Raw genomic sequence first — 27058 nt, forward strand, 5'->3', positions numbered from 1 at the left:
AATGATGTACTTATTTATTCAACATTTAGTTTACTTCAAACCGTTTATTTACCGGCCGAATGTGCTAAACATTAGGTTATCCTATTCAGAGCAATGCAATCTAATCGAAATATCACATGTTGCTCGTAATTGAACATGTTCTGTACTAAACAACTTGCAAGAAAGCAAAAAATATGCCAATTGTGTTCAGGTATTTTTCTTTTTTTTTGGAAAAATGTCTTTTGCTTTGTACATTTCTCACGAAATAAAGAATAAAATGTTGTGTTTTCTTGAACGAATTTGGCAATCCGAAAAAAGTAAGAGTTACTGGGAAGTTCTTTTTCTTTGTATAGCTTGTACTTTTCATTTTAAATTAAAAAAAATGCTATTACTTACTCCTTTTTTTTTCTACTTGATATGAGTATTGACTCCTTTTCTACACCCACTCATAATCATATTGGTTTTTGTAACTGTTTACAACATTTTTAGTGGATTTGAAACTTTGTAATAGAAATGTAATATAAAAAAAGTTCTCAAAATAAACATACAACTAATTGCTGTACTTATTTCTCTTACTGTTTCATGTTTCATTAATTACGGATCTGTCTGTTTTTCATATTTTCGATCATAAACTAAACATATTACTCGCTTACTAAGCTTATTACTTGCTTATTACTTTCATTGCCGACATTTAATCTCCGAAGTTATTTTATACATGTCAAGCTCCCTCTCTAGAGAAATATTAAATCAAAAATATGACTTAATTTTATTCTTTTTTTCTTGAAAGGTTTCATTTACGATACTGAAGCAACAGGTTGCTTACTAGTAAGCGTTACGTACTAGCTAATCACCAAAATAAGCTAATTGATATAAAATCTATAAATTGCAAAAATGGCAAAGTGTCATTCATCTTCTGCTTTCTCACGTAACAATAAAAGAACAACTTATGTGTTTCGTGTGTAAGGAAGCAGAGAACATGGTTGATTTTTTTTTCTTTTCCACTTCTGTTAATATTAGTCGAATTGAATCGATCATTTTGAAAAAGGGTGAACTGTATTACTTTTCAAAACTATTTCTTTATGGCGGTTTCACACCCCTTCAACGCATCGGTTCCACGTGAAAACGGCTGGAATCTATTTTTCTGAGGTAGTTCGGTGTAGGACCCCCCCCCCCCCCCCCCCACCAGCGTTCATTTTGAAAAGGAATCATCTTTGGAAGATAGCCCTTTTTCACATTATGAACTTCTCCACGTTTTGCCGTGAGGACCGGATTTACACACCTCAACAATACGAACACTTGATCTTATCCTCCTCAAATTTAAAAAGTTTCTAAGAAGCTCAATCTAAAGCACGTAAGCACGTGACACATCAGGATGTAGTAGATTTTAAAAATTGGTGGCCCCATTATTTTAAAAAGTCCAGTCGAGTAGAAGTTACGGTAAAAGGGTTTCCAAGGAGCAAAATGTTTTTTTTTTTTTTTTTTTTTGCTGTAAGTAACTTTTAAGAGTTTGTGTTCACAAAGCTTGAACCTGGTGATTTAAGGGCTAATCCATTCATTGTTTGCTTAGTAGAAGAAAGGTTTTGCCTATTAAAAAATATAAAAACGCCAAAGCTTTTTATCCCAGACCCAGCAGACAAAGAGCCCCAAGAGCATCATTTGTGACGTCCTCAACACCACGCCTTGTTTGAAAATTCGGATACTTAAAAAAATTAATTAAAAAACAACTGTTCGGAAAATGAAAGTATTTTCTGGGTTCATGTTATTTTTTTCGCTTATTCTATCAATTTCAGTGACAAAAAGTACCACTTTTGACTGAAGGAAACAACCTTATTGTGGATCCGCATTAACTTTATCACCTTCTAAAATAGATCTTTATTTTCTTTTGCTAAGTTTTTCTCATGAACTGCATATTTTAAGCAAAAACGATGCCTGTCGCTTATGTGTTTTGCTGTATTCAATTTAACTTGCATTGATAATACTCCTTTGTTGTTTCATTAACGTTGGTCATTGTATCAATGAATTTGATTCATTACAGGGAGGGGTGAATACAGCTTGAATTCACCATTTCACCAAGTCCCAGTCTCAGTAAAAGAGTTTGGATAACTTCGCTAATTGTATATCTTACTTACTTTCAAGAGACAACAAAAAACTTGAACAGCTTAACTTACTGCCCTGTCATGCAAGTCATCCTGTGTTTCTGTCGCAGCTTTTAAAGTCGTGCCGAATATAAAAAAATGTCAGACATTTTATTGCTTTCTTCTTCTTCTTTGGAGTGCACTTTTTGTAATTTAAAGGTTTTGAGTGTATTGCTAAAACTCACAGAATTGGTCAACATTTCATTCAGGCTACTCCAGCGGGTTTTGGAATATATACTATTCTTTCTCCATTTTTTCGAAGGCGTAATTTACTGGATTTCAAATTTTAGTGATGGTTTTCGAAAACGCTTATAAGTTTTACGCATTTTCTCAACTGCTGAAAGTATGAAAACTGAAACGTCGCAAAAGAATACCAATTCATTCTTAGAAGAAAAAAAATAATAAGACAATTTCTCTTGCTCATCTTGCAGATTTCTCTTCTGTAGACAAGGAAGAAGATTCAAACTTCAGATGATGCTTGTGAGCCGTTTTATGAGCGGTAGAAGCTGGAAAACGCTTGAATGGAAAACATTTTGCGGGACTGTGAATCTCGCGGGATTAAGTGCAAAATCCCGTGGGATCAGTCCTGCTAAATTTCCTACGGGATCCCGCGGGATTCAGGATCGGGATTTCGCGATTGGAAACCTTTGCTACAAAGTCGATAACGTACTTTTTTCAAACTAGTAACCTACAATAAACTATCTAGAGGCAAAACTTTTAGTAAAATAAGATCAGGGATAGTTTTTATATCACTGTTCGGTAATAACTTTTGTCTGGTTATTAAAACTGCTTGTTGATAAACATTATCATCAGTTAGGCTTTCTGATGAAGACGAATTCACGATTTGGCGAATTTTTACTATGGTACATCGAAAAATGGGAGAATGGCCTAATTGGTACATATGACTTTATTTGGCAAACCCACCTAACATATACTAAATTGATGACATAAACACTTCTTGGCACCCCTCGCATCTTCCTACGACACCTCAGGATGCCCGGTACTCAGTTTCAAAACCCCTGCAGTAAAAAGTAACATATGCAACGTTCTCTTACGTGAAAATATTTGTAAAAATGAATAAGCCAAAGAGGAAGTCTTTGGGTTGAAGCTGATAAAGCCTATTCATGTTTTTGGGTTATTTTACTTACATGTAAGGGCAGTTATAACCAGAAACCCCACCCTGAAAGTAATTTTTAGCTGCGCTACTATAGTACACTCACTCATAAGTCACAGTAAAAAAACAATAACAAATAAATGAGAAATATCTCAATAACTTTTTATAGTGGTATATTTAAAGGGTGTTACAAACAAAAAATAAATTTGAAAAAAATAAAATTTGCAGCTCGGTAATTATTTTGTGTTTCTAAATGTTCTAGTTTCAGCCGCAACGCATGACAAACATTTCTCAAAGATTGTCCATGCTTCATTTTAGCATATTGCTGTTCGCAAATCAATTTTCAGATTTGAAAGAGTAACAAAATTAAGGAAATAAAAATACCGTTAAAAATTGTAGCACTTAAACGAACCTACTTACTTCTGTTAATGCATCAGTCATCATGAAAATGGAGCTTCCATATCGTTGTAGAAGTGAGAATTATTGGGGCAGTTGATGCACCGCTTGGCAAGTGCATCAACTGCCCCAATGGTTTCCTATTCCTTTTCCTATTCAGAGTCACAACTGACTACAACTGTATTTTATGTCGAGGGCTGCATACTAAGTGCCTTGCCTCCATTATTTTATATACCGATAGATGGCAGCACCATCACCGGATCGAACAGTTAATGAGAACTTAAAACTAGTCCAGGAGCTGATAGCTACCTGGTTCTAGCACCCCCAGAGGTATCGTTTCACTTGGAGGACATTGAGACCACGAGCATATTTAACGTCGCCCAGTCCCCTTTAAGGACGACGGTGGGTCTTCGACCATCGAGGTTCGAACCCAGGACCCTCCGGCCCCGAATCCGACACTCTACCGATCGGGCTACCACGGCCCGCCCCAATGGTTTGGAGGGCATTTCCATCTCATTGCCAAAGTTGGAAAAGGTTATTCTTTAAACTTTGACAAATGCGTAAAAATTTCATATATTGAAATACATTTTAAGTACGGAGGCGGTTTATACATTTTTTTGAAGAAAAAATCGGAGTTTTTTTTTAATTTTTAAAATGTTATGATAACATTTTAAATGCTTAATCTGACAACCTTGTTTCTGGACTAAAAGTCTACGTCATGCTTTCCATGATAGAAGGGATTTTCTAGATGTATCGCTTGCCATTCCTGTTCCAAAACTTTCCATAGTCCATCAATGGTAATGGGTTTGCGTTTATTCAAATTCCATTGCGTTCCGGCAAGTAAAACAAAAGCTATTAGCGAAACAGCGAAACACAAATCACGGACCGCCACCGTATTTGACATGGTATTTTCAAGGCCAAAGTTTACCTATCAATGCTATCGAACTTGCTAAATTCCAACTATTTTTTGCAGAGGAAAACTGATGCAAATCACTGCAATACACTAATTTTAACAAATTAATTGCCAATTTTCGGGTTTGTTAAAGCTATCTATTTGTATCCAGCTTTTGAAAACATAATATTACGGTTACAGATTTTAAAAAAAGCTTCAATATTCTAGCATTTTACTGAAAACTGAGTTGGAAGTATAATAGGGAAGTTGCAACCTATTAAATGTTCATATTTTGGCTATTGCATATTGTTAATTGACCCTCAAAACTAAAAAATTCACCATCGCCGAATTTTAAAACACCGTGGCTGATTTTTAATGAATTTTTAAAAATCCACGCGCAAAAGTGCGCTCTTCTGAAACGTCACGAGCCTACGTCACAGGGCGCGAATGGGCAGCCTTCCGCCAAAGATCCCTTGTTTTCGCTAGGGACATTTTGAGCGCGCTGATATTTTTATTTTTTAGAAATTCAATAATCCTTTTGAACACACTATGGAGGCCGGATTCGTTAAAGCACAATCTAAATAATCTTCCTCAAATAATATCAATGGTGATATTCGAATATTTCCGAGAGGATGAGAGGTTTAATGTTCCAGAAACGCGAGGAGATAAGCCTTTTACGTTTCATCTTCGAAGTCGAATGCACGTTCTTCGAATCTTCGATTTCTCCCATGACATGGGAACCGGTTCGCTAGCGTTTCTCTCCTATCGGACGTCACTTCCTATGCCATCTGACGTCACAGGCGCTTGAACTTTAAAAATTAATTTAAAAAAAACTACTTATCGTATCGCAAAATTTTTTTCACCTATGATGTTCATACATGTTACTCTATCATATAAAAATAAAATTGAAAAATCGAAAACTTCCCTATTACGTCCACGCTCTAGGCCAGCCAGAATATACCTTCTGGAGGGGTACTTGTAAGAATAGCGTCACATTTTTGACCAGGACACACACGAAGAAGGAACGTATGGTATAGAATGGGGGAGGGGATTTAGAATATTGTAAGAATTCACTAGTAAAGTTGAAAGTAATTTATGCACACGATTCATTGCACTTTACTCGCATACGAGATTTTTTTTTCTTTTGAGCACAGCTTACGTCTTCACTCGAATCCACTTTCGTACAAGGGATAGGAACCGCATAAAAATGAAATAAATAAGTAAAATAAAATCCTTACATTTTAATTTTGGGGCACGTTCAACTATGATACAATTCTACGGTGGAACATTCGTAAAAACAAACATACATAGACTGCTAAAATTATAACTCTTCCTTTTGGCTTCGCCGTTGTGGGGTATAACACAACAATCAACCTTTATTTGAGATTGTGGTGTCGAGTTTTTCCCCCCGAAAGATAATTTCTTCTTCCATCCAAATATCGCGACGTCACATGAAAGAACAATTAGGGACGTTTTCGTGAAATCAGGGAAAAACAAACGCGAGAATTAAGCGTTGAATGGGGTTGTTTCCTTCAGTCAAGGTGCTACTTTTAGTCACTGAAACTGGTAAGATAAGCAAAAAAAAAAAAAAAACATGGAGCCAGAAAATACTTTTATTTTACCGACAGTTATTTTTTATTTACTTTTTTTAAATGTCCGATTTTTGAAGTAAGGCGTGGTCGGTATAACGTCACAAGTGATGTACTTTGGTGCGCTACTCCATTGCAGCGCTAAATGTTAACGCTTTGCTGTCAACCTCGTTGCCTGGTTGTGATACTTTGCGCTGTGCTCTAATGGTATCAGGGAATGGCATTTCATCACTTGTGATGTCATAAGCGCAAAAAATGAAATTGAATCTGTGCACCGATTAAAATAATTGTTAAAACATACTGAACTTTGTCAAAATATTTAAAAAATGGTTAAATCCTATGTTTTTAAGCATGCATTTTCAGAAAAATAATTTTAAAATTTCGGAAACAACCCCATTTTTTGCAATTAAACTCAGAAGGTGTCTTTTCAATTGATAATGTGCCACAACTTTCTCATTTTTTACCCTATCTCTGCCCGTTTTCAAGATACAAATTCTAACTCCGCAGTATAACCCCAGATGGCGCTGTAAGTGTTTTTTTTTTTTTTTTAAGTAGCGCATGGTGACTTCTTTTTTCCTAGAAACCACTCTTATAAATATAGCAGCGGCCGTTCCGAAGACAAAAAGGTGGGAAGGGAATTTAGTACCCTGTGTAGGTTGTTTGATTGTTGTAGGAATAATGAACCGATACGACGGTAAAAGAGTATTCAACTGAAAATTTAAATCCAGTTAACTTAAAACAAAGCAAACATAACATGCATATTTTAGACTTAGAACTGTGTTTTCTTCTATTCTATCGAATTCTATTGACCAATAGTGAAGTGTGAAATTTGATTGAAATTTGGTTGAAGCAACTGATAGTATTCGATTCGATCGAATTCTGTTCGGATTGAATGTACCCTTTATCTGCTATATTTCATACACCAGTTTGGCATCTGCTTTATCTGATTTTCTGACGCTCACTCATATATTCCTGTTCTAGTTCAATACTGAGGTATCTTATAGAAAGTGAGAGTTTAGATTTTCTACGTAGGTGGTTGTAAAATAACATGAGGTGTTCAGAGCACTCTTTCGAGTGGAGTATTGGACGAAACATTGTAAAATTTTATTGGCATTTTGTTTTCTAAAATTAAAAAAATAATAACTTAAAATCTCCACCAGGGGAAATTTTGGCGTTGAAAAGGTGTATTACAGTGAATGTTAAAGGACTTATGCTAACTGACAAAACATGCATCAATTTTATTCCCAATAGATGATTTTTGCTTACAAATAAAATTCAATATGAGCACCATCGAGATGTTTTAAGAACTGCAAACAATGCAACACATTTTCCACACAACCGAATTAATTTATCCTTCCTGTAACGTTAGTCAACTTTTCAAAGTTCAGATATCGGGAACACGTCGTAGATATGCAACACCGTTAATAAAACCTCACCGCCAAAACTCGCAAGGTGAAAGATTGGGTAGCCACGGTGGCCATACGGTAGGAAATGCGCGACTAATAACTGCTATTAAAGATATGTTGCCGCTGAAAGCTCTTACCTAAAGCCCAACATGGGGTAGTAGGACACATTACACAATCCTAGATAAACGTGGTAAAGTAAAGAAATTCTTGTTGCTGAAATTTCTTCGCGGTGACTTTTCGTATTTTTCCTCTCTTGTTAGAAATTGAAATTCAATGATGGTTTCATTGAATCTCATCTGTAAGCAACAAACATTTGTAGCAAAAAACTTGATGTGCGCTGCATTATTTGGCATTCATCAGTATTCACATGTAAGGTTCTTTTCCAGGGTCAAAATTACCCCTAGTGGTAACTTTTGGCACTATTTTTTACTGCAGGAGTCGAAATCCTATGGTCTTCTATGTAAGTCCATGAAATTTGGCTTTGTTTCGATTGAGGGTATTGAGAGTTCTGAACGAATCACGTTATTTTTTTAACCACCCTGTATAGAATAAGTCATATTTTTGCTTGATCTATCCTAAAATATTGCACCCCGACAAAAAAAGTGGCACAATTCAAAATTTTGGAAAACTTTCTTACTTCGGTTTTAAAATCAAAATTTAATGCTCTTTTTCGCCGTAAAACTTGTACAAAGCTACTCACATAACTGGTTCGTGGAGTTGTAAAAACAATATAATCAGTAGTGATTCATCATTGAAATTTCATAATTTAGGAGAAAACTTACGAACTTTAAGCATGCATAATTAATTTAGACAACAAAAGCTAACGATTGAACATAACATCATAAACTTTTTGCGTGTATAGTGAGATTTGAAACTAAATCACAAAAACTACTATTGCATAAAAACTTCATTTTTGCTCATTCCAGTTTTTTTTTTTTTTTTTAAGTTGTGTCACTTTTTTTTTTTCCGAGATGCGACATGTTGAATTTCCCTTTCTCTAACATTACATTCTACGGCACATTTTCTGATTCGCGGATAGGAAAATACCCCTTGTAATGAGTTTTTCTCAAAATACAGTTGAACCTCGTTAATAAGAAATGTCAAAAATTCACGAATTTGTTCGTATTTGCCGTTATTCGTAACAACCGTGAATAAGTGATACTGTGAAAAAGCAAAGAAATGATTACCTATATTTAAAAACCATTACTATTAATTATTATATTCAGAAAATTAATCACTCATTTCTTATAAATGAATGTTTTTCGAAAATCTTGAAAAATCAAAATGATAATCGACAATCGCAGAATAGGGGAATACAGGTAAACAAATAGAATAAAGGTAAGCAAATGTTCGGGCTTTATTTTTCATATAAAATATTTAATATTTTCTTCTCTTTGCACAATGAGACTTCTACTACCGAACAAAATGATGAATAATTTCTGAAAAAGAAAATTACAGTATTCAACCACGAACATTTTTAGTAAAGAGGTCAGAAATTTTTATTCGTCTTAGCCGAGACTTTCAATTTAATTTACGTATAATGCGTGAAATTTTCAATGTATTTAGATAGCAAACCAAACTTAAAAAACAAAATGTTCGCTTTACCCGTGATTTCGTATTAAACGTGATCGTATTAAGAGAGTTCAACTGTAACAATTTTTAGCTTGGCTCTGTGTAAAATTGGGGCTGCGATATGATACTACGCATTTCTTTTCTCATCCTAAGCAATTTCAGCTTCTCCGGACGAAAATGTAGTTGTGAAATCAACAGCTGAGCACACTAACTCAATCCCGTGACGTTAGGACGAATGTTGTTGCACCCTGTGAAATGCTGTTCTTAAAAAATCACGGCGCACAGTTTTAGTAGGATGTGATCTAGCTCTAAATGTTGGAAGCTGGAGTTTGACAGGAAGATCGTTTTATTAATGACTACTAATAGGATTTATCATAAGCTTTGTTACAAAGACTGAAGACCGAGGGACAAGTTTTACGCGTGTTAAGAAAAAATAAATAATTAGTTGCTAAGCAGCCTAGACGTGAAAGTGATATAGCTCTAATTGTTTGAAGCTAGAGTTTCACAGGAAGATCGTTTTAATGACTACGAATAGGATTTATCATAAGCTTTGTTACAAAGACTGAAGACCGAGGGACTAGTTTTACGTGTGTTAAGAAAAAATAAATAATTAGTTGCTAAGCAACCTAGACGTGAAAGTGATATAGCTCTAATTGTTTGAAGCTAGAGTTTGATAGCAAGATCGTTTTAATGTTTGCCAAACGGACTTTTCATAAGGTTTGTTTTAAATATTGAAGACAAATGGACAAGTTTTACTCGTGTTGATTAAAAAATCTAATTAGTTTGCTAAGCAGCGCGAACGTGAAACTTCTAAACAAGAAACAGGCATAAAATTTTTTCTCTCGCTGGAGTATATTTCTTCCTCATCACAAGTGATGGCTCTAACTGGAGTGCTCTTTAATTCGAAGGAAAACATTGTTTGTTGAAAACAATGAAATTCATTTGCTGAATATCGTTTGATAAATTTTTATAAGAATTGAAATCAAACTTTAAAAGTTTTGCCCTAAATTTTTTGCTATTTTCTATCGCCAGGTAAGCAATTATTATTTCAAGTGTATTTGTCAAAAGCAGATGTTTAATTAAAGTATATTAAGCCTTATTCTAAAAACATATATTGAGGATTTATCAAAGACTGGTGTCAAATAAAAATCAAATCTTAAGTTGCAGAATGCGTGCTGTTGTATAATTTTTTATTCTCTGGATTAATTTTACATTAGTTTGTTTACCAGGAACTAGTGCATACTTTGTCAAACGTAAAATTTGTGAAGGTGTTTAAGAAATAGAAACATTTGAATAGTTATTTCGTATGCTTTCCCGCTTAGAAACAAGTAATAGCGGAAAATGATTGAAAAATTCTTATTAAATTATCAGCTGTCAAAACGTAATGCATGCATTTTAAATTGATTTCGGATGAAAGTCGAAAAATCGTAACTCAAAATAACAGAACGAAAAAACAATTAAACCAATTGCATACGTAGTATTTTATTGAAAAGTCGTAGTATATCTCTTAGCAAATATCATCAAAAAACCTCTTACTTAATTTAAACATTTCCGCAACTAGGAATCAACTTTTCTTCATTACTAAAAATTCAAAACTTATGAACTACTTAGTTCAAATTTGTTAGCTGTTTCTATAGTCGTTATTTCAAAATCAATTTTTAATCAAAAGTGTGAAAACTGCTTACATGTAATCATCCAGCCACATATTGAATTCAATATTTTTTTATGAATACATATTTCAAATAGCTTTAATGTAGGCGATTAAGCGAAAATTAGGTTTTTTCGTGTATTTATGAATTATTGTGTGTGAAGAATTAGTTTGCAACTTTTACAAACGAATACTTTATGAAAGTTCTGCACAACATCGCCATCAGTAATACTTCCATTAATACTTGTTTCCTCGAAAATATTTTCAAAATGAATCTTGAAAGTGGGATTGAAGCACAAGACTGCATTTACGTAATCAGCACATCCAAATTTCAAGCGACAGTTGTGATGACTTTAAGAAATTTCTCCAAAGTGTGCAAAATACCAAACATTATTTTTAAAAGTCCATCTTTCAGCTTTTCGAACGCAACCTGGACAGTACAAGTTTGTCCCAATAGTTTGAAAACTCACGATGCAGAAGGCAAGGTTCTTTTGTATGTGAGCCGGATGTCCTCTTCGGTGCCAGTTCACAAGTTGAGCTTGACAATCGGATTTAGAGACAAATTTCACGAAATTGTTGGAGAGCGTAAGGTAGAGCTTAAGTTCCAAGATGCAACCCCTCTAGGGGTTCGCACAACTCTGGAACTTGAAGATGTCATAGGAAGCAATATAATGGACATACTGGTGAATGACAACCTTGCCGTTTATTGCAACATTAAAGATGCCCATACCGATGAAGAAGCTCTAGATGACATCCAAGGTAAGATATTCCTCTCCGTTAGTCTCCTTTCTTTTCTTTTGCTGTTCCCTTTTGCTTATCTTGGTGACGAGTGTCAACTATATAAGGCCAAAGCTACTTTCATAACCATTGTGACACCACGTTTTTCGCGCAGTTTATGCTCCATATAGTGTTTGACCGCAGATTGTATGTAATTTGGCAATGAGCCAAGCAAAGACTATTCCATCTGAACGAATTTAGCAGGGGAGAAGGGAAAATGACGATGGGATTTTGATGCATGCTTTTTATAATGTCACTAGTGCCTTATTCATTTATTGCATTCTCTAAAATAAAATAAGGGAAAATAAAAATAGTTACCATGAAAACAAAAGGAAAAGAAAATATTTTCATTTCATTCAGGAACGTAAAAGCAAAAAGGTAAGCTCAAAACTTTGTTGTGAATAAATAAATCAATTAAATTTGGCCGTGCGAATGTAGATCGAATATACTTTAGATTGAAAAAATCTTGCTGAGTTTCATTAGGCAGTAGGTTGCTGCCAAGTTTCATTTTTACAAAACTAAGGCTAAACAATAGAGAGGCATAAGTGCACATCTGTAACAAACCAATTATTACCCCTATAAACTAATAGATACGTCCATTTCCGCCTATAAATCGGATATTAGCCTTTCCATGTAATCGATGGTCAGACAGTACCTCATCTCAAAAGCCATTACAGAATCTTAATTTTTAACTACCCGAGGCAAAAAACTTGAAATTGCAGCCTTTGAAATTATCCTTCTAGTTTTCATGTCGAAATTGAACGAAAACACAGAAATAAGATGAATTATCTGTCCTACAAATATTGCCTCCCGGAGCAAGGCTTCCCCCAAATCCGGCACTGATTAATGCCGGATTTGGGGACACCTATTCGGTGTAATTCATTCCACTGCTAAAAATTACTTTACCCGGATAGCCATAATGTGCTGTTTGTTCAATGACATAAATTGAAACAGGAAAGTTTGGCGCTATCGATTTTAAGCCATAGCAACAGCTTTTAGTAACAAGGGCCTGTTACATTAAACCTCTTTCTTAAGAGTCTTGGCACCTTCCTAAAAAATCCTTTTATAAACATCCTAATGCAGAAGTTAATTTCTTTAAAGAAATGTCGTTTATGATATCAAAAAACTTTTATGTGTGATTTATCTCGCCCAGAATATTCTGCGCGTGATGGGCCAAATGAGATTGGCCGCAATAAACTATTGCAATTGCCTGCACGTATATTAAATTCCAATGAGTCTACTCTAATTACATTAAAATCAAACGGAATAGCTTACAATTTAGTTTTTCACTGCTCTCCTAATTTAGAAAGTAGGATTTCGAGCAAGGAGTTATTGTAAACAGTCCCAACTAGATTTTTTCTATTTTGAAAGCATCAAGTATCTTCTGTTTTTTCTGCTAGTTCGTATTCCATATCATATACTTTAAGAGTTTCTACACGGTGCAGTTTATTTGCATAAAATCAATTTTGTTTTCCTTTCAATTCCCAATATTGATGAAGGACCCGAAGAACTCTTGGTAAAGTAGTCCTTTAACGTTGTCTTGGAAATGCTACAAGTTTTGAAGCTTGATTGACAACCGTATATTATTTTCTTCAAAGACTTTAGTAGCATTTTATAGATTATCTTGGGTCCATTCCTCGCGTGTAGAAAAACGTTATCTAGTATAGTTTATCAACATTTTCTGAAAAAATAACAGTAACAACCCTTTGTGTTTTGAGTTCTGTTCATCAAAAAAGGTAAGTTTTGGGAGAATTTATAGTAAATTTCTCTTGTTTATACATGGTCCATTTCTCCTGATTACCTAAGTGAGAAGAACAACTCACCGAAATTCTGCACAAACTATTATGTTTAGATTTCAGGGCAATTCAATGACTAAACTTTCCCTGAGATCATGTCATTGAATAGAGTTCACATACACCAAAACCTTAAAATACATAACTATAACTTGTGAAAAAAATATTGGTCTTAGCAAAAATAACAGTTATTTTAGTTAAAAACAAATATAATTCTTTTTGAGAAGTTACCTTATACAAAATATCTCTGAATGTCTGACTGAAATAGCTGCTACATCAGTGAGAATCGTTTCGTACTAGCGAAATATTAGACTAGTCCAATTGTACCCAATGGTTTTTTTTTAACCAAGGGCAACACCTGGGCGGTCATTCCAAGCTCTTCAGATAGCGAGATCGATATCTTGGAACCTAGCCGCAAGCTAAGTTCGAGTAGATTAAAATGCTACTTTGCGACATTTCTACGTCACAACCGATCACGTGAGCGAAAATCTCGATCTCGCAAGCTGACGAGCTTGGAATGACCGCCCTGGATTCTTGTGGGACAGAGCACATGAAATTTAAATGTGTATTTGATTTTTTTTCTACCAGATAACATGCCAAATAAAAGGTAAATTTGGGAGGGAAAATTGCTATTATCATTTATACAAGCTTACAGGGGTGCACCGAACTAAGCCTTTTGGAAGGACAGAAATTCTCGATTTACCGAGAAGGAACTCAAAATTTTGCGGAATGTTAAAACTCGATAATGCACACATAAGAACATCTAATGAAAAGTTACATTGAAAATTGCAATATTACCCCCAAATTTGCCGAATCGTCAGACAAAATCTGCCGAATAAAGAAATCTTCGGGAGGTCAGAGTGGCCTCCCATCGGGTTTCCCCTGCATGCTTATATCATCAATGAGAAATTTCCATCTGCCTTTTACAAACCAATTTTTGACAATTTCACTGCAAAAAGTACAGCAGTTATTCTGTAAATCGAATGAAGAAGAGGAAATTTTCGGAACTAGTTTTCGGTTCGTAATGTTGAACAGAACAACGGTCCACATGGATCAGCTTCGCGGGTCATATATAGCCGCGGGCAGTAGGTTGGGGACCACTGGACTAGTCCATTCTGATGGTCCATCTCTCAGAGGGAAGGTGTCGTAGCTCAGGATTTCATATCAAACGATATATTGTATAATTTGAACTTCTCCAGTCCAAACTGCAAGATCTAGTACATATATGCATTTAAAAATTGCTTACACATAGATATGTAATTTAAGCTGGGGAAGGTAAAATACACTGTGAAAACGATTCAGAAACGTTCCTGGAAAATAATGGGAAGCTGATGTGCCCAAGTTCTGCCAGTAACATAGCTTGTAAAAACCAGGAATGCTTTCCGCTAAAAGTCAGTAACCTTTCTGAAATTAACCTTGAAACTTTATGAAGGCGTGCGAAATCTGTCCTGTTAAAGTCAGTCATGTCTCTAGAATCTTCTAGAAAATTTAATTAGGTTTACTGTAATTGATTAGAACCTTCCTAATTTACCAAGAAGGCTCCATAAAAATCAGAGCGACCACGGCCAAAGCTATGCAGGAAGGAACCAAGCATATCTCTTGCCTGCAATTCCTGCCTTGCAAAGCTGTAGCTATCCATTGACATTTTCGCTCTCGTTGGGAGCTTAGTCAATCTGGACAGACAGTAGGCAACCTTAGGCCGATACACTTAATAAACACGCTCACTCAATCTTTAAACTGATTGCTAAAAATATTTTCCACAACAGTGAAAAGTATGCACGCGTGCAACTTGTAGCGATTCAGGAAACTTTTTTGTGAAGATACTTGTTTTTACGGGGAAATAGGTAAAAACGTGTGAAATCCCGAGACGTTCCACGGAAATAACCAGTAACGTTTCGGAATTTTTTTACAGTGTAAGGTCGATGATTATTTGAGTCGCAATCGCAACTTATTCATGCTAATTAAGAAACAAATTGATTGGGATACATCGATATAATTTTTTTTTTTTTTTTAAATTTCAGATGGCGAACACATGTCTTACTGTTTGGATGCTTTATGCAGAGACTATGAAAATCTGTACATAACAGGAGACTATTCTGATGTTACTTTGCGATCGAGCAAGGAAGAAATATCAGCTCACAGAGCTATACTTGGCGCAAGATCCGAAGTCTTCAGTGACATATTCAAACAAAACAACCCTTGCACACATGTCATTGACGATGTTGATTCTGAAACCCTTAGGAATTTGCTTTTCTACATTTATACTGGAAAAGTTAAGGAATTGTCTAGTGATAGCGTGTCCAGACTTTTCGCTGCTGCAGAAAAATTTGCTATAGAGGAATTAAAAGTGATGTGCAAGAGGTACATGAAGAAAAATTTGTCTGTGGCAAACGTCTGCGACGTCATCACACTTTCTGAAAAATACAACCTGGAGGATTTGTCTTTGCTGGCTAAACGTTTCTTGCACAAGCATGCGGCTGAAGTCGTGGAGTCCAAAGAGTGGTCGTATTTTGAAGTAGAGTGCCCTGATCTTGCCCTGACACTGCTGAGGTCATTCGTTCGCGAGCATAAAACTGGTAAGTTCAAACCTTTAAAAAAATCATTAAAAACTTGTCATTAAGAGAAAACATGCAGGGTGTTTGATTATCTCGATAATCAAATGCACTATTATACGTGCATTCGCATGTGGACATCAATTATATTCTGCAGGATATTGAAAGAAAAAGGGGCTCTTGAAAACTAATATATCGCTGATCTGATCAGTACGTAGGTATCTTTTAAAAGTGATTTTGAAGTTTCGTTTTAGGATGCGAGTGTAAAGTAATTCATTGCTTCAGCAGTTCTACACTGATGTATGTTCAATTCCAGTTTGTTCACTCTCTAACTTCCTTTTCTGCGGCACACTTCCTGCACTATACAGCTAGGGAAATCACACACACACACAATGTTTTCTTTTCACAAAACAGCAATTTTTAAGATTTCTCAGTCTTGAACTCGAGCATCGATATGTTTCTTTAGGAATGGAGGAGTTTTTTGGCCTGTTCATGTTCATTTTTTTTTTTGGGTTGGACAGAGGGCTTTGTATCAATTACTGTGTAAAAAGACTGCAGATATTTTCAATAATACTAATATACATTTTTCATTTCGTATCACCTGAGTTAATAGAATTAAATCAGCATCGGCGGCTTTCAAAGAGATGTGTTTTGACTTTCCGTGGGTTTGATGTGTGTCTAGTGTTAGTTAAATATTCATAAAAAATGTGTTAGTAATAAAGTGAACTTTTTAAGTAAATCAAATAGAATGCAGCCATTCAGGGTAATTTTTATCTACAATATTTTTATTTTTGACTGCCATGCTAAAGTGAAATCTCGTTGCAACGACCTTTCAAGGACTGTAAATTTTTGTTCGTTGTAGCAGGAATTTCGTTGCAATGAAATTCAAGCAATGTATGTTAAAATCTGGACTAAAAATTTTTTTCGCTGAAATTATATTTTGTTGTATTGGTGCTCGTTGAATCGGGATTTCACTGTATTAATTAAATATTGTGTTATAAAACCCAACATGTGGTGGCACAATATAAACTGGCCTAAAACTAAAGAAAAGCGATACCAGAATCGGGGGATGGGAGGAGTGGGGAGGGGGGAGGATGTCATATTAATCATTACGTGTTCTGCAGAATTAGGATTGGCAATATGTGTTGATGCAAAGTGGTTTGAGCATGAACATCCGCCACCCCCTCTGGGCCCTAGTTTAGCTATCCGGAATTTAGAAATATTACTTCTAAAAATATGAGAAGTCAACGATTAACCTAATTCAAAATCATCCTATGACTTGGGCTCATTTTCAACCATGAAAGAAATATGAGGTAAATAAATTAGTATTATAAAAGTAGCGCATTTCTAAACGCAAAAATTTAAAAAAGTTTTTAAAAACATTTTTAAACACTCTCCACTTTTGTTTAATTTAATCGCGAAATTTATGTCATTTCTTATATTGCATAGAAGACTACAACGTAAGAGACGAAAGCATTCAAGAGCAAATTTCCAAACAGTAACTTTGTAGTTATTGGACAATAAGAATGGGCTGTGTAGTGTGTAGTCTTCCAACTTATTGTGTGAAATAAAAAAATTGAAAATCTTTAATATAACCATGGCTGTGGATTTGGAGTAGAAACGACCGACTCCAGGGATCTTATTAGCATTCGACTCCAAGTTTATTCCAAAACTAGCCCAATTCCTTCTCCGACTCCACTCCAATGGCCGATTGGGCACTCGGACGGAAAATGACCAACTCAGACTCCGACTCTTAGAGTTTTAAAATCTTCTACTTCTGAATCTGATTCATTTACCCAAAATTCAGTTAGACCCTAACTCCTGATTGTAACCGTATTACCAAAGATAAGAATTATGAAGTTTTGCAAAATCAACCTACATGGTCCAAAGGTACCCTAAATAAAATTAAGCCAATTAACCAGAGTAAATAAAGTCAATTATGCATGATGATTTTAAGAAATATTCTGGCAGCATATTAATACATATGATCAGGAAGAAAATGCAGGAAGAAAGAAATTCATCTGGACAAGATGCAATTAGAAGGTCAACATCTGTTGTGGTGAAAAAAACAAGTCATAAACGTAAAGTTATATAAAAAAGTTTAACTAACTATATATGAAGATTTTAGAAAATATTTCAGTTGCATTATTATATAAGATAAGTAAAAAAAACTGCAAATTATACATGAAGATTTTAGAAAGTATTTCAGCACCATTATTATATAAGATTAGTACAAAAAAAAAATGCATGAAAAGAGACACTTATCTAGGCAAGGTGCAATCAAAAGCTCAACATCTGCTGCGGGAGTGAAAACAAGTCATAAACTTACGATTTTTATTACCCAGGTTTCCGAAGTGTAAACAAAGAGGAGATGTTTGAGAAAGTTGGAAAAGTTTTCGCATTGCCTTTTGCAAATCTGCGTAGCTCAAGCTTTTAAGGACGTCAACAGATTTTAAGTGAAACCGAAAAAGTTTCAGGCAGGTGAAATATAAAACATAAAATAACAAAGCTTCTTCCAAACGATGATAATACAGAAAATATATTTCTTTGTTCATGAATCCACTGAGGATATTGATAATTATAACAAATAATAATAATATTAATAATAATTCATAGACAGACACACATATTAACACACAAACTTTGAGCTGAAGGGAGAAGAGGTGTTTACTTCCAAAAACAATGAATGTGCAGTAAAGAAAATTTGCGATACTAATCATGTTAAAAATTACACAAAATTATTTTAAAAAATGGGTAAGAACACGGGGTAGAACATGTAAAAACATAATTTTATTTTGCAATAATTTTATAGTTGTGCAGCTTGCTTAAGTGTTTTATCTATTGTTACTAACTTTTTTAAAATGTAAAAACAAAGGTGCTGCTTTCTATGCAGCTCTTTTCGATCTCATCCAACAGATTCTCAATTGAACTAAGATCAGATGACTGTGCAGTTCAAGTTTCTGTCATGTTCTTCGAATAGATCTGAACTATTCCAGCTTCATTACAGAGAGCATTTTCGTGCTAATATTAATCTCCGCACGATTAACATAAAGATTTACTTGACCTGCAAAAACACTTTAATACCCTCTAAGCATAATGGGCGTTGTTCTACATGAATCTAAGGTCCAATACGATTCCAAAAAATATCTCCCTAACTATATTACTTCCACTTCCTGGCTCCTTGCTGTCGTGCTGTTTTCTTCATAACTGGGCCCTGACATCCTCATGGTTCAACGGTTCATGGCACAAACGGAAATTTGTCGGACCACGTGACCCTGTTCCAATCATATAATGTCCAAAAGGTGTTTTTTTTTTTGTGTGAACTGGAAGCTTTTTCAAAGCAGACAGTAGAGGTCTTCGGCTTCCATCGCCTATACAATGTGCTGCGAACAACTCGTTTAAAGAACCTTAATTATACTTTTTGATTAGATTTCTTTGCAAATGGATTGTTGCTCTTCTATTAGAGTGACGTCTCAGTCGTGTAGTGGACTACTCTGGCATCATATTGTAATCTGGAACCTCTACCAGCTTGATGTTTGTTGCTTGGTAGCCCACTCTCAAAATAAATTATGACTTTCACCATCGAACAATTCCCAACTGCAGCCGTTTAGTTAATACTAGTTTCGATGTTTCCCATGCCTGCTATCATTCCACGTTCAAACTGAGCTGAGACTCTTTTTTTATTTTTGATCATTTGTTCACTAACGAGTACACTTAATTCTTCACTTGTCCTGCATGTTTAAACCCTCCATTTGCAACAACTCTGATCTGCGTATAAGTATCAATTGGTCAAAATAATTTAACCACTCAATGTATATTTGGTGTTGTAAATGATTTAATAATCTCCAATCCTTTTATTTCCCAGGCGAAGAAAATAAACCCGCAGCAAGCTCGGAAAACTCTGATGCTACAAGACCTCCTCCAAGAAATTCCAAAGACTCTAACGCAGTCACGAGTTCCACATCCTTTCGGCGCATTTGTATCTTTCTCACTTATCTGATTTTTGTTTATTTATTTTGTTATTTTGCTTCTTTTTGTATCTGATTCTTAATTTTTTTATGACAAATGCGTGATGTGACTTTTATTGTTACCCCCTCCCTTCTTCTCACAAACTGTCACAAATTCAAGAACCCCTTCAACCCTACCAGTGTGAAATAATTTGTGAACGATGTCTAAAAAGACGAGACACTTGTAAACTTTTTTTTTTGTGAACATGCCTCTGGCACATGTGAACACACTTAAAAGTCAAAACATTACGATACAGTAGAAAACAAGATATTAAAGAACAAATTCTTTAATATCATAGATATAGAAGCAGATTGTAACAAGTGGATTTTGCTTATTAGGTGAATTTAAATTGCACAGTAATGGGTCAAAGAAAGTATGTTTCTTCCCCCAAATAGTACAAAGGCCGAATCGGAATACATGCTCACAGCTGCAATTCTGATTTACCGTCCATTGAAATGCATTTTAACCTTTTATTTAACGAGGGCACCTTAAAGCATCATCATATTCAAAATTGAATAAAATGAATTATTAGGGGAGGTTGGAAGGTCACCAATACTTTACACAGCAAATCTATAACTCCCTTTATTTTCACTAGATGGCAATAAATGTTCCATTACTTTTTATTTGTTCTAGGTAGCATCTTTTAGCGTCATGTGTATATTCATATATGTCATTGTATGAACTCATCACCTGTGTTTAAATATAGTTCTATACCATCCTGAGAATTGAGATGGTATAGAAATAGTGTTTATACCACCTCCAATTTTATACCAACCTTTTTCTATTTTAAGTCCTGATGTTTTTCTAGACCTTTCTGTACCGAATGTGCTTAAAAATACCATGCATTTAATCGTCTTTTTAATTACAAGGCTAAAGAAATAATTACGATGTTTATTGTTTCTATTTTTTTAATTTGCTCTTAAAAGTAGTGATGAAAAAATAGATTTTCTATGTAACTAATAAAGTAGTAAATACAAGGTTTGTAAAAATTCAACGCAAATAAATTGGTCTAATGTAACAGAAACGACTGTGAAGACACTGCTCAGTATGAACCTTCAAACCCAGATAGTTGGTGGACGGGTAAATTTCATCATAATATCATCTCTTCGGATTATTGATGCCTTATTATTTTCAGGAAAAACAACGATTTTTTTTATTTGTTCTCACATGAATATCGCATATACTTTATCAGATTTCCTTATATAAGTTTGGTCGTGTTTTTTAGTTTTAGTTATATTAAAATCAATAAAAAAAATGCAGTTCTTTCTTTGTGATCTATAGGTTTTTTTTTTTTTTTTCACACTACTGAAAATAGCTTTATTAAAGAAACAATATGAAGAGTTAAAAGACTATGCAGTTTACAGAACATTTATTAATTATTAATATATTTTTTTATAGATGTGCTTCAGCATAATGAGTCCACTAAAAAGAAAGGATAACACAGAAAAAATGAAATGCTGTGTATTTTTGAATTTTAAGCACTAAAAGTATAAATCAAAAATTAGGTTTCAACTAATCACGCTTTTCTGTGACCTGGGAAGGTTTGATGACATTGGAACAGTGGCGCACCCACGGAGGGGGGCTTAAGGAATGTGGGGGGGGGGCTCCCAGAAGGAATTTCAAAAAGGGTCATCAACCCCTTGACCAGACAAAAGAGAAGGCATAAACTATAGTTTTTCGGCTTTTAATTTTGAAAAATTTCGAAATATGCCCCTCATTTCACGACTGAGAGCTATCCTTACGAAACTTATAGCCACTCCCAGGAAAAAATCCTGGGTGTGCCAGCGCCACTGCATTGGAAGGGAAGGGAAAAAAGAAACAGGAACGTCTAAAAAAAGATTTTGTACTTGTCAGATAAGTGCATTAATCTACATTCAGTAAATTTTCGATCCAATACAAAATAAAAACCATTTATTTATTAAGTTATTTTTTGGTTTTTGAATGTTGGGAGCACCGCGGATAATCGGAAATTTATCGTGCTAGATTTTCTAGATCATGGGTAGAAAGTCATTCATGAATTCTGTACCCAGGGATGCCCGTCCCCCCAAGTTCAATGGCGCCAATTCCCCCCCCCCCCCCCATTTTTTCCCAACCCTCTTTCTTTTTTTTTATTTTTAGCTTTCTTTTTTTATTTCATTTATTTTTTTTTTAATTTTTCATTAATTTATTTTTAAAATTACTTAATTAATTTATTTATTTTTACATTTATTAATCTATTTATTTATTTTGAATTATTATTTTATTAGAAAGTTCTGTACTACACCATCAACAAACACACACACACACACACAGCAACTAATAAATAAATGAATAAAACATGAACAGAGTAAAATGAATAATTCGATTAAAAAATAAATCGATAAATGAATTTAAATAAATAAATTTTAAAAAATTTAAAATCCCCCCCCCCCAAAAAAAAAAAAATTTGATGGCGCAACTTGTCCCTTGCAAGAAATTTAAAATACGTTTTAGTTGTTCGGTTGGAGTAATATTGGAAAATTGATGTCCTAAAAACGCATTTATTTAGGCGTTTTTCGGACATCAATTTCAAAACATTTCTGGCGGAGAGTCCTGGAATCAACATCCTTTCACTAAGGTTACTACCAAAAATAGTCTGAAATTGTGCCTGTAAGATTTGAATTTTGAAAACTTTCGGATAGAGATCCTTAACCGCTCCTTAGCTGTAAACGTCTACATTCTCCAAAGATAGCCTGAAGTTGTGTTTTACCTTTCAGGGGAGGATTTTTGAACTCTTTCTTTCCAAAGATTGCCTAATGTTGGGGGAAAAAAAAGCTGAATTGCTTTTGAAACGAACCTTAAAATAAAAATTTCCAAAAGTTGCTAACTATTAATCAGGTAATTACGCCCAACAACTCTATTTCTCTCATCTGACTGCTCCGTTTTTTTTTCTTTTGCCCAGTGGGTTTAAAACTAAAAAAGTCTTCAAAATGCTAAGCTTCACAAGCTGCCCCCTGCCCCCGCACACACACACACCAAAACCATAAAAGAGCGTCTTGAATCTCGTTTTCCAGGGCTTCAATGTCGAAAAATTTCCAGGAGACAATTTCTAATAGCATCGAAAATCGTTCAACATTGCTTATTCTGGGGCTTCAATTTTGAAAATTGGCCAAACCTCTAACATTACCAAATATGGTCCACAGTCGCAATCTAAAGACTGCAATTACAAAAAAAAAAAAAAAAAAAGAGAAAAAAAGAAAAGAAAAAAATGGACTAGTGCCCAAAACTCCCAAATGAAATCTGAAAATTAAAAAACTTTAATTTCTAAAACTTTAAGGTGGATAGCATTTAAATCCCACTGATTATCTCTTGGCTGAATTAACCACTGAATATCCATTTAAAACTTTGTTTTTTAGGACTTCAATTTCGAAATAGTTTTCGGGAGAGCCCCAGAACCGCCCTGTCCTTAACGAAGTTAAGTGCGAAATCTGCGCTTATAGAACTTCAATTTCGAAAAATCGGGCAGAGAGATGATCGATTAAGCTCTTAAAAAAAAAAAAAATCGATCGGGAACAACTTCAAAAAGTTCCTTTTATTGCTCTATCTGCAACAAATGTAGCCGAAAATGGCGTCTTTAAGGTTTCGATTTCTAAAAATTTCCGCAGGAGTGCCCCAGAATTATTTCACCCCGTAGCATCACCAGAGACGGGCTAAAACTGCGTTCTTAGGACTTTGATTTCAAAAAAATTTCGGGGGGGGGCACACGGGACCCCACCCCCCTCTTCCCCCATCAGAAGCGAGAATTTTTTAAGAGTGCCCTCTTAAAACTATGTTTTGGTTCTGCCCTTGGAAGACGGAATGAAGTACTTGCCCCACCTCGAAAAAAAGTGAGAAGATCAGGGCACCGGTCCCCTCCCCCCCCCCCCCAAAAAAAGTTGAAACTACAAAAAAAAAAAGAAAAAGTGGAGGAAGGGAGCTAATTTCGGTTATAAGGGCACCCTCCAAAATAAAAACATATGTACGCCACTGCTTCAAACACACCTACTTGCACAGAAATGACACAACAAAATCAATCGACAATATTTACTAAATTCTGACAGTGATCAAAACTCTATTTGAATAGTTATTCTTTGTGATTTAAATTTTTCAACTGTCTGATGTGATGATATGGTATGACAACATACTATACTCCCACAGCCATCTTAACACAAGGCCTGCGTGCTCATTCAACATGGCCGCCCGTGAAAGCGGTTTGTTTATATTTCATAATAGCTCTACCGTGAATAAAAATTTAACATTTTTTTTTCAATCCATTGAGAAAGTAAATGGTTTTCACATGAAGTACTCTGATACATCTCTCAATTAAAAGATTAAGATTTAATATCGTTTAAGATTTAATATCGACACAAATAGTTCTTAAATAGTAAATTAAATCAAACTGTAGGCATATGACACATTAAATATTATATTACGCAACACATACAGATAAGAAAGAAAAATGAAAATTCATTTGTATGGATATGAAGAAAATACTCTTGAAATTTAAATCCCAACGTAAAAGATAGTACGTAATAAATATTGCTTACTGTACATTGTAAAATGAGTTAAGATGAACAGGAAGCGCATATTTGTTATTCATAATCTAATAATCATTTTTCCCGCGAATGATTAACAGTAGTATTGATTTTCTTTGATATAAATGTAAACAAATGAAACAATAATATAAAGTGGAATAAAAAGCCTATATTTAGACATTTTTCTAACTGTTAAAAATAAAAAAAACAACATACATTTTTGAGAAATGAATCGCTATAATACCCAATAATAATTACAAAACATCTAAACAAATGAAACAAACTAAACAATTGATATGTAATGACAAGTACCTGGACGACCGAGCCTCGCTCGGCTTTAAAAGAATTATTTTTTGTCAAATTGTGTTTTTTTAAGGTTCAATACTTTTCCAAATATACTTGAAAAGCTTCACGTTAACGAAATATTATGTACTCGACCTTCTTATAACACTAAAGTTCCAAACAAAGAAGATTCTGAATGTAATTAAATCAACATTTTGCTTTAAACTATCTGTTACGTTTGTTTCCACTATACAATTTTCTTGTCAGTAATTAAAACATTTTGACCTTAGTTTTGCTATGGTGAAATCGGTTTTTAACCGAATACTTCCTTTCATACTATGATGCGTTTCACGATTTTATCCCAATCGAGATTTTCTTTTTGAATTTGTACTTTCAGTTTTTACGCCAGAAAATGCTACATACAGCATGATATCCATCAAAACTGATGATCCACAAACCATTCCAACAAATGATAACAACCGTCTTAACAAAACATAAACAATCTCAAGACATACACTTCTTCGAAATAAAATTTAGATGCGTGATTTAAAAAACATGTTAAAATATTTGAAGTGTAAAAGAAAATAAATAAATAAAATAAAATAAAATAGGATGGTCAAGCAATAGTTTCACTTAGAAAAGAAAAAAAGCCCTACATCGACTTCCATAATGCTTTTGAATTTGTTTTCGGCCAAGTGTGTTTGAAATTAGCCAAAGTGGCCAATATCAGCCAAGCCTGGCAACCCTAAGCAAGTATAAAATTTTAAAGCGAGAAGAGACAAATTTTCATTGTTATGGCTGCAAATAGTTTGCCTGATGCGTCAACTCACTGTTTACTTCAAGGCTTAACTCAATTTGACTTTATATTAAAAAACTGTTTTTTGTAAAAAATCGCGTTTTTACAGAAAAAACACTGATGTAGATGAACTTAGAATGCAAAACTTCAATTAAATCCAAAATTTCATCCAAATCGTTAGAGCCGTTTCCGAGATAAGAAATATATATATACCCACAAGAATTGCTCGTTTAAAGATATAAGATACTGATGCATATATTTCAGAGCAAAAAAACTTCTTCATTTTTCCTTTATATTTACTTTTTCATTAATACTTCTCATTTTTTTCTTTCTTTTTTTTTGAAAAATTATTCAACCGTGTGGTGTTTCCATAAGGTATACTCGATACGCCGTACACTCTCACACATTTTTTAGACATATAGCGTATACCCTCAAGCTGCATAAATTTTCATATTATGACATACTATGCATTTGATCACATACACAAATTGTGCGTAATGGATAACTGGGAGTAAACCCTTGGAAAAATTTATAGGAACATCACTGTACAACAGTATTTTATAAATCGTTTGCATTACATTTCGCAAAACCAAGAAAATGTTGTGAGACCAAAGCTTGTAATGATCATGTACCAGATTTCTAATCCATGACTCGCCAATATTTGTTAAAAGCTTTAATTAATTTTCATTTGATACGAATTCCTCCTAAAAATTTTCCACAACATTTTGAAATATATTTATACAAATAAAAGGTGTTTTAAAAGTTAAAACAGTTGGCCCTTATAAAGAGCCGCGGTCTTACGTATCTATTAGACTGCACTCTTCAAATAATTTATGTAAAAAGTTCCTTGAAACATTACTTACAAAAAATAATCATTGCTTAAATTGAGGGCAAAAAAGCTTCGTCACTAACATTCAAAGTAATAAAATATATATCATGAAGAAAAACCATACATAAAAATGTGTACCTTACAGTAATAGAATATAGTACCTTACAGTAATAGAAGCTGCTTTAAAATATAAAACAGTTGGTCTTTTTAAAATGCCGCTTTCTATTGTATCTACTAAACCACAATCTTCAGACAATTCATGCTAAAAAGTTCCTTGAAACAATATTTACAAAATATACTTATTACCCAAAGTGGAGGCAAAAAACCTTCGTCACTAAAATCGAAAGTAATGAAAATGTATAGCATAAAAAAACCACACATAAAAATTTGTAAATTACAGGGAAAAGAATCATTAAAAAATTATTTAACAAGTATTTATTTTTTATTATCGATTCTATTTTAAAAAAAAAGCATTGATAATCAGATTTACCTTCTTAAAAACATGTTTTGGTCAAAAAATGTAGCTTCCAAACATATTCGGAAATGTTAAACATTTAATACGTTAAATGTTCGCTATTAAAGCGTCCCAATGGCTTCTACAGCGTTAAGCACAACAATACAAAGAAAGAAAAAAAGAACATCATTCCAAGTCTTCATTAAGAGACTGCTGATAACGTAAACTGAACATTCACACATACTTTTCGAATAATTATTACTTTGCTAACTAATACCAGAGTTGTTTTGCAACGATCAGCTAC

At 34.2% G+C, this 27058-nt stretch overlaps 1 protein-coding gene across 1 annotated transcript; it reads left to right on the forward strand.

The window, feature by feature from the left end:
- The first annotated feature begins 9493 nt into the window (after nucleotides 1-9493).
- LOC129229564 (speckle-type POZ protein-like) lies at nucleotides 9494-21126 on the forward strand. Its single transcript, XM_054863891.1, has 3 exons — nucleotides 9494-11490; nucleotides 15323-15877; nucleotides 19719-21126. The coding sequence occupies exons 1-3, from the start codon at nucleotides 10929-10931 to the stop codon at nucleotides 19895-19897; spliced, it is 1296 nt and encodes a 431-aa protein (XP_054719866.1). The 5' UTR covers nucleotides 9494-10928; the 3' UTR covers nucleotides 19898-21126.
- Nucleotides 21127-27058: the final 5932 nt, after the last annotated feature.

The sequence above is a fragment of the Uloborus diversus genome, chromosome 9 (genome assembly GCF_026930045.1).
Source record: "Uloborus diversus isolate 005 chromosome 9, Udiv.v.3.1, whole genome shotgun sequence".
NCBI lineage: Eukaryota > Metazoa > Arthropoda > Arachnida > Araneae > Uloboridae > Uloborus > Uloborus diversus.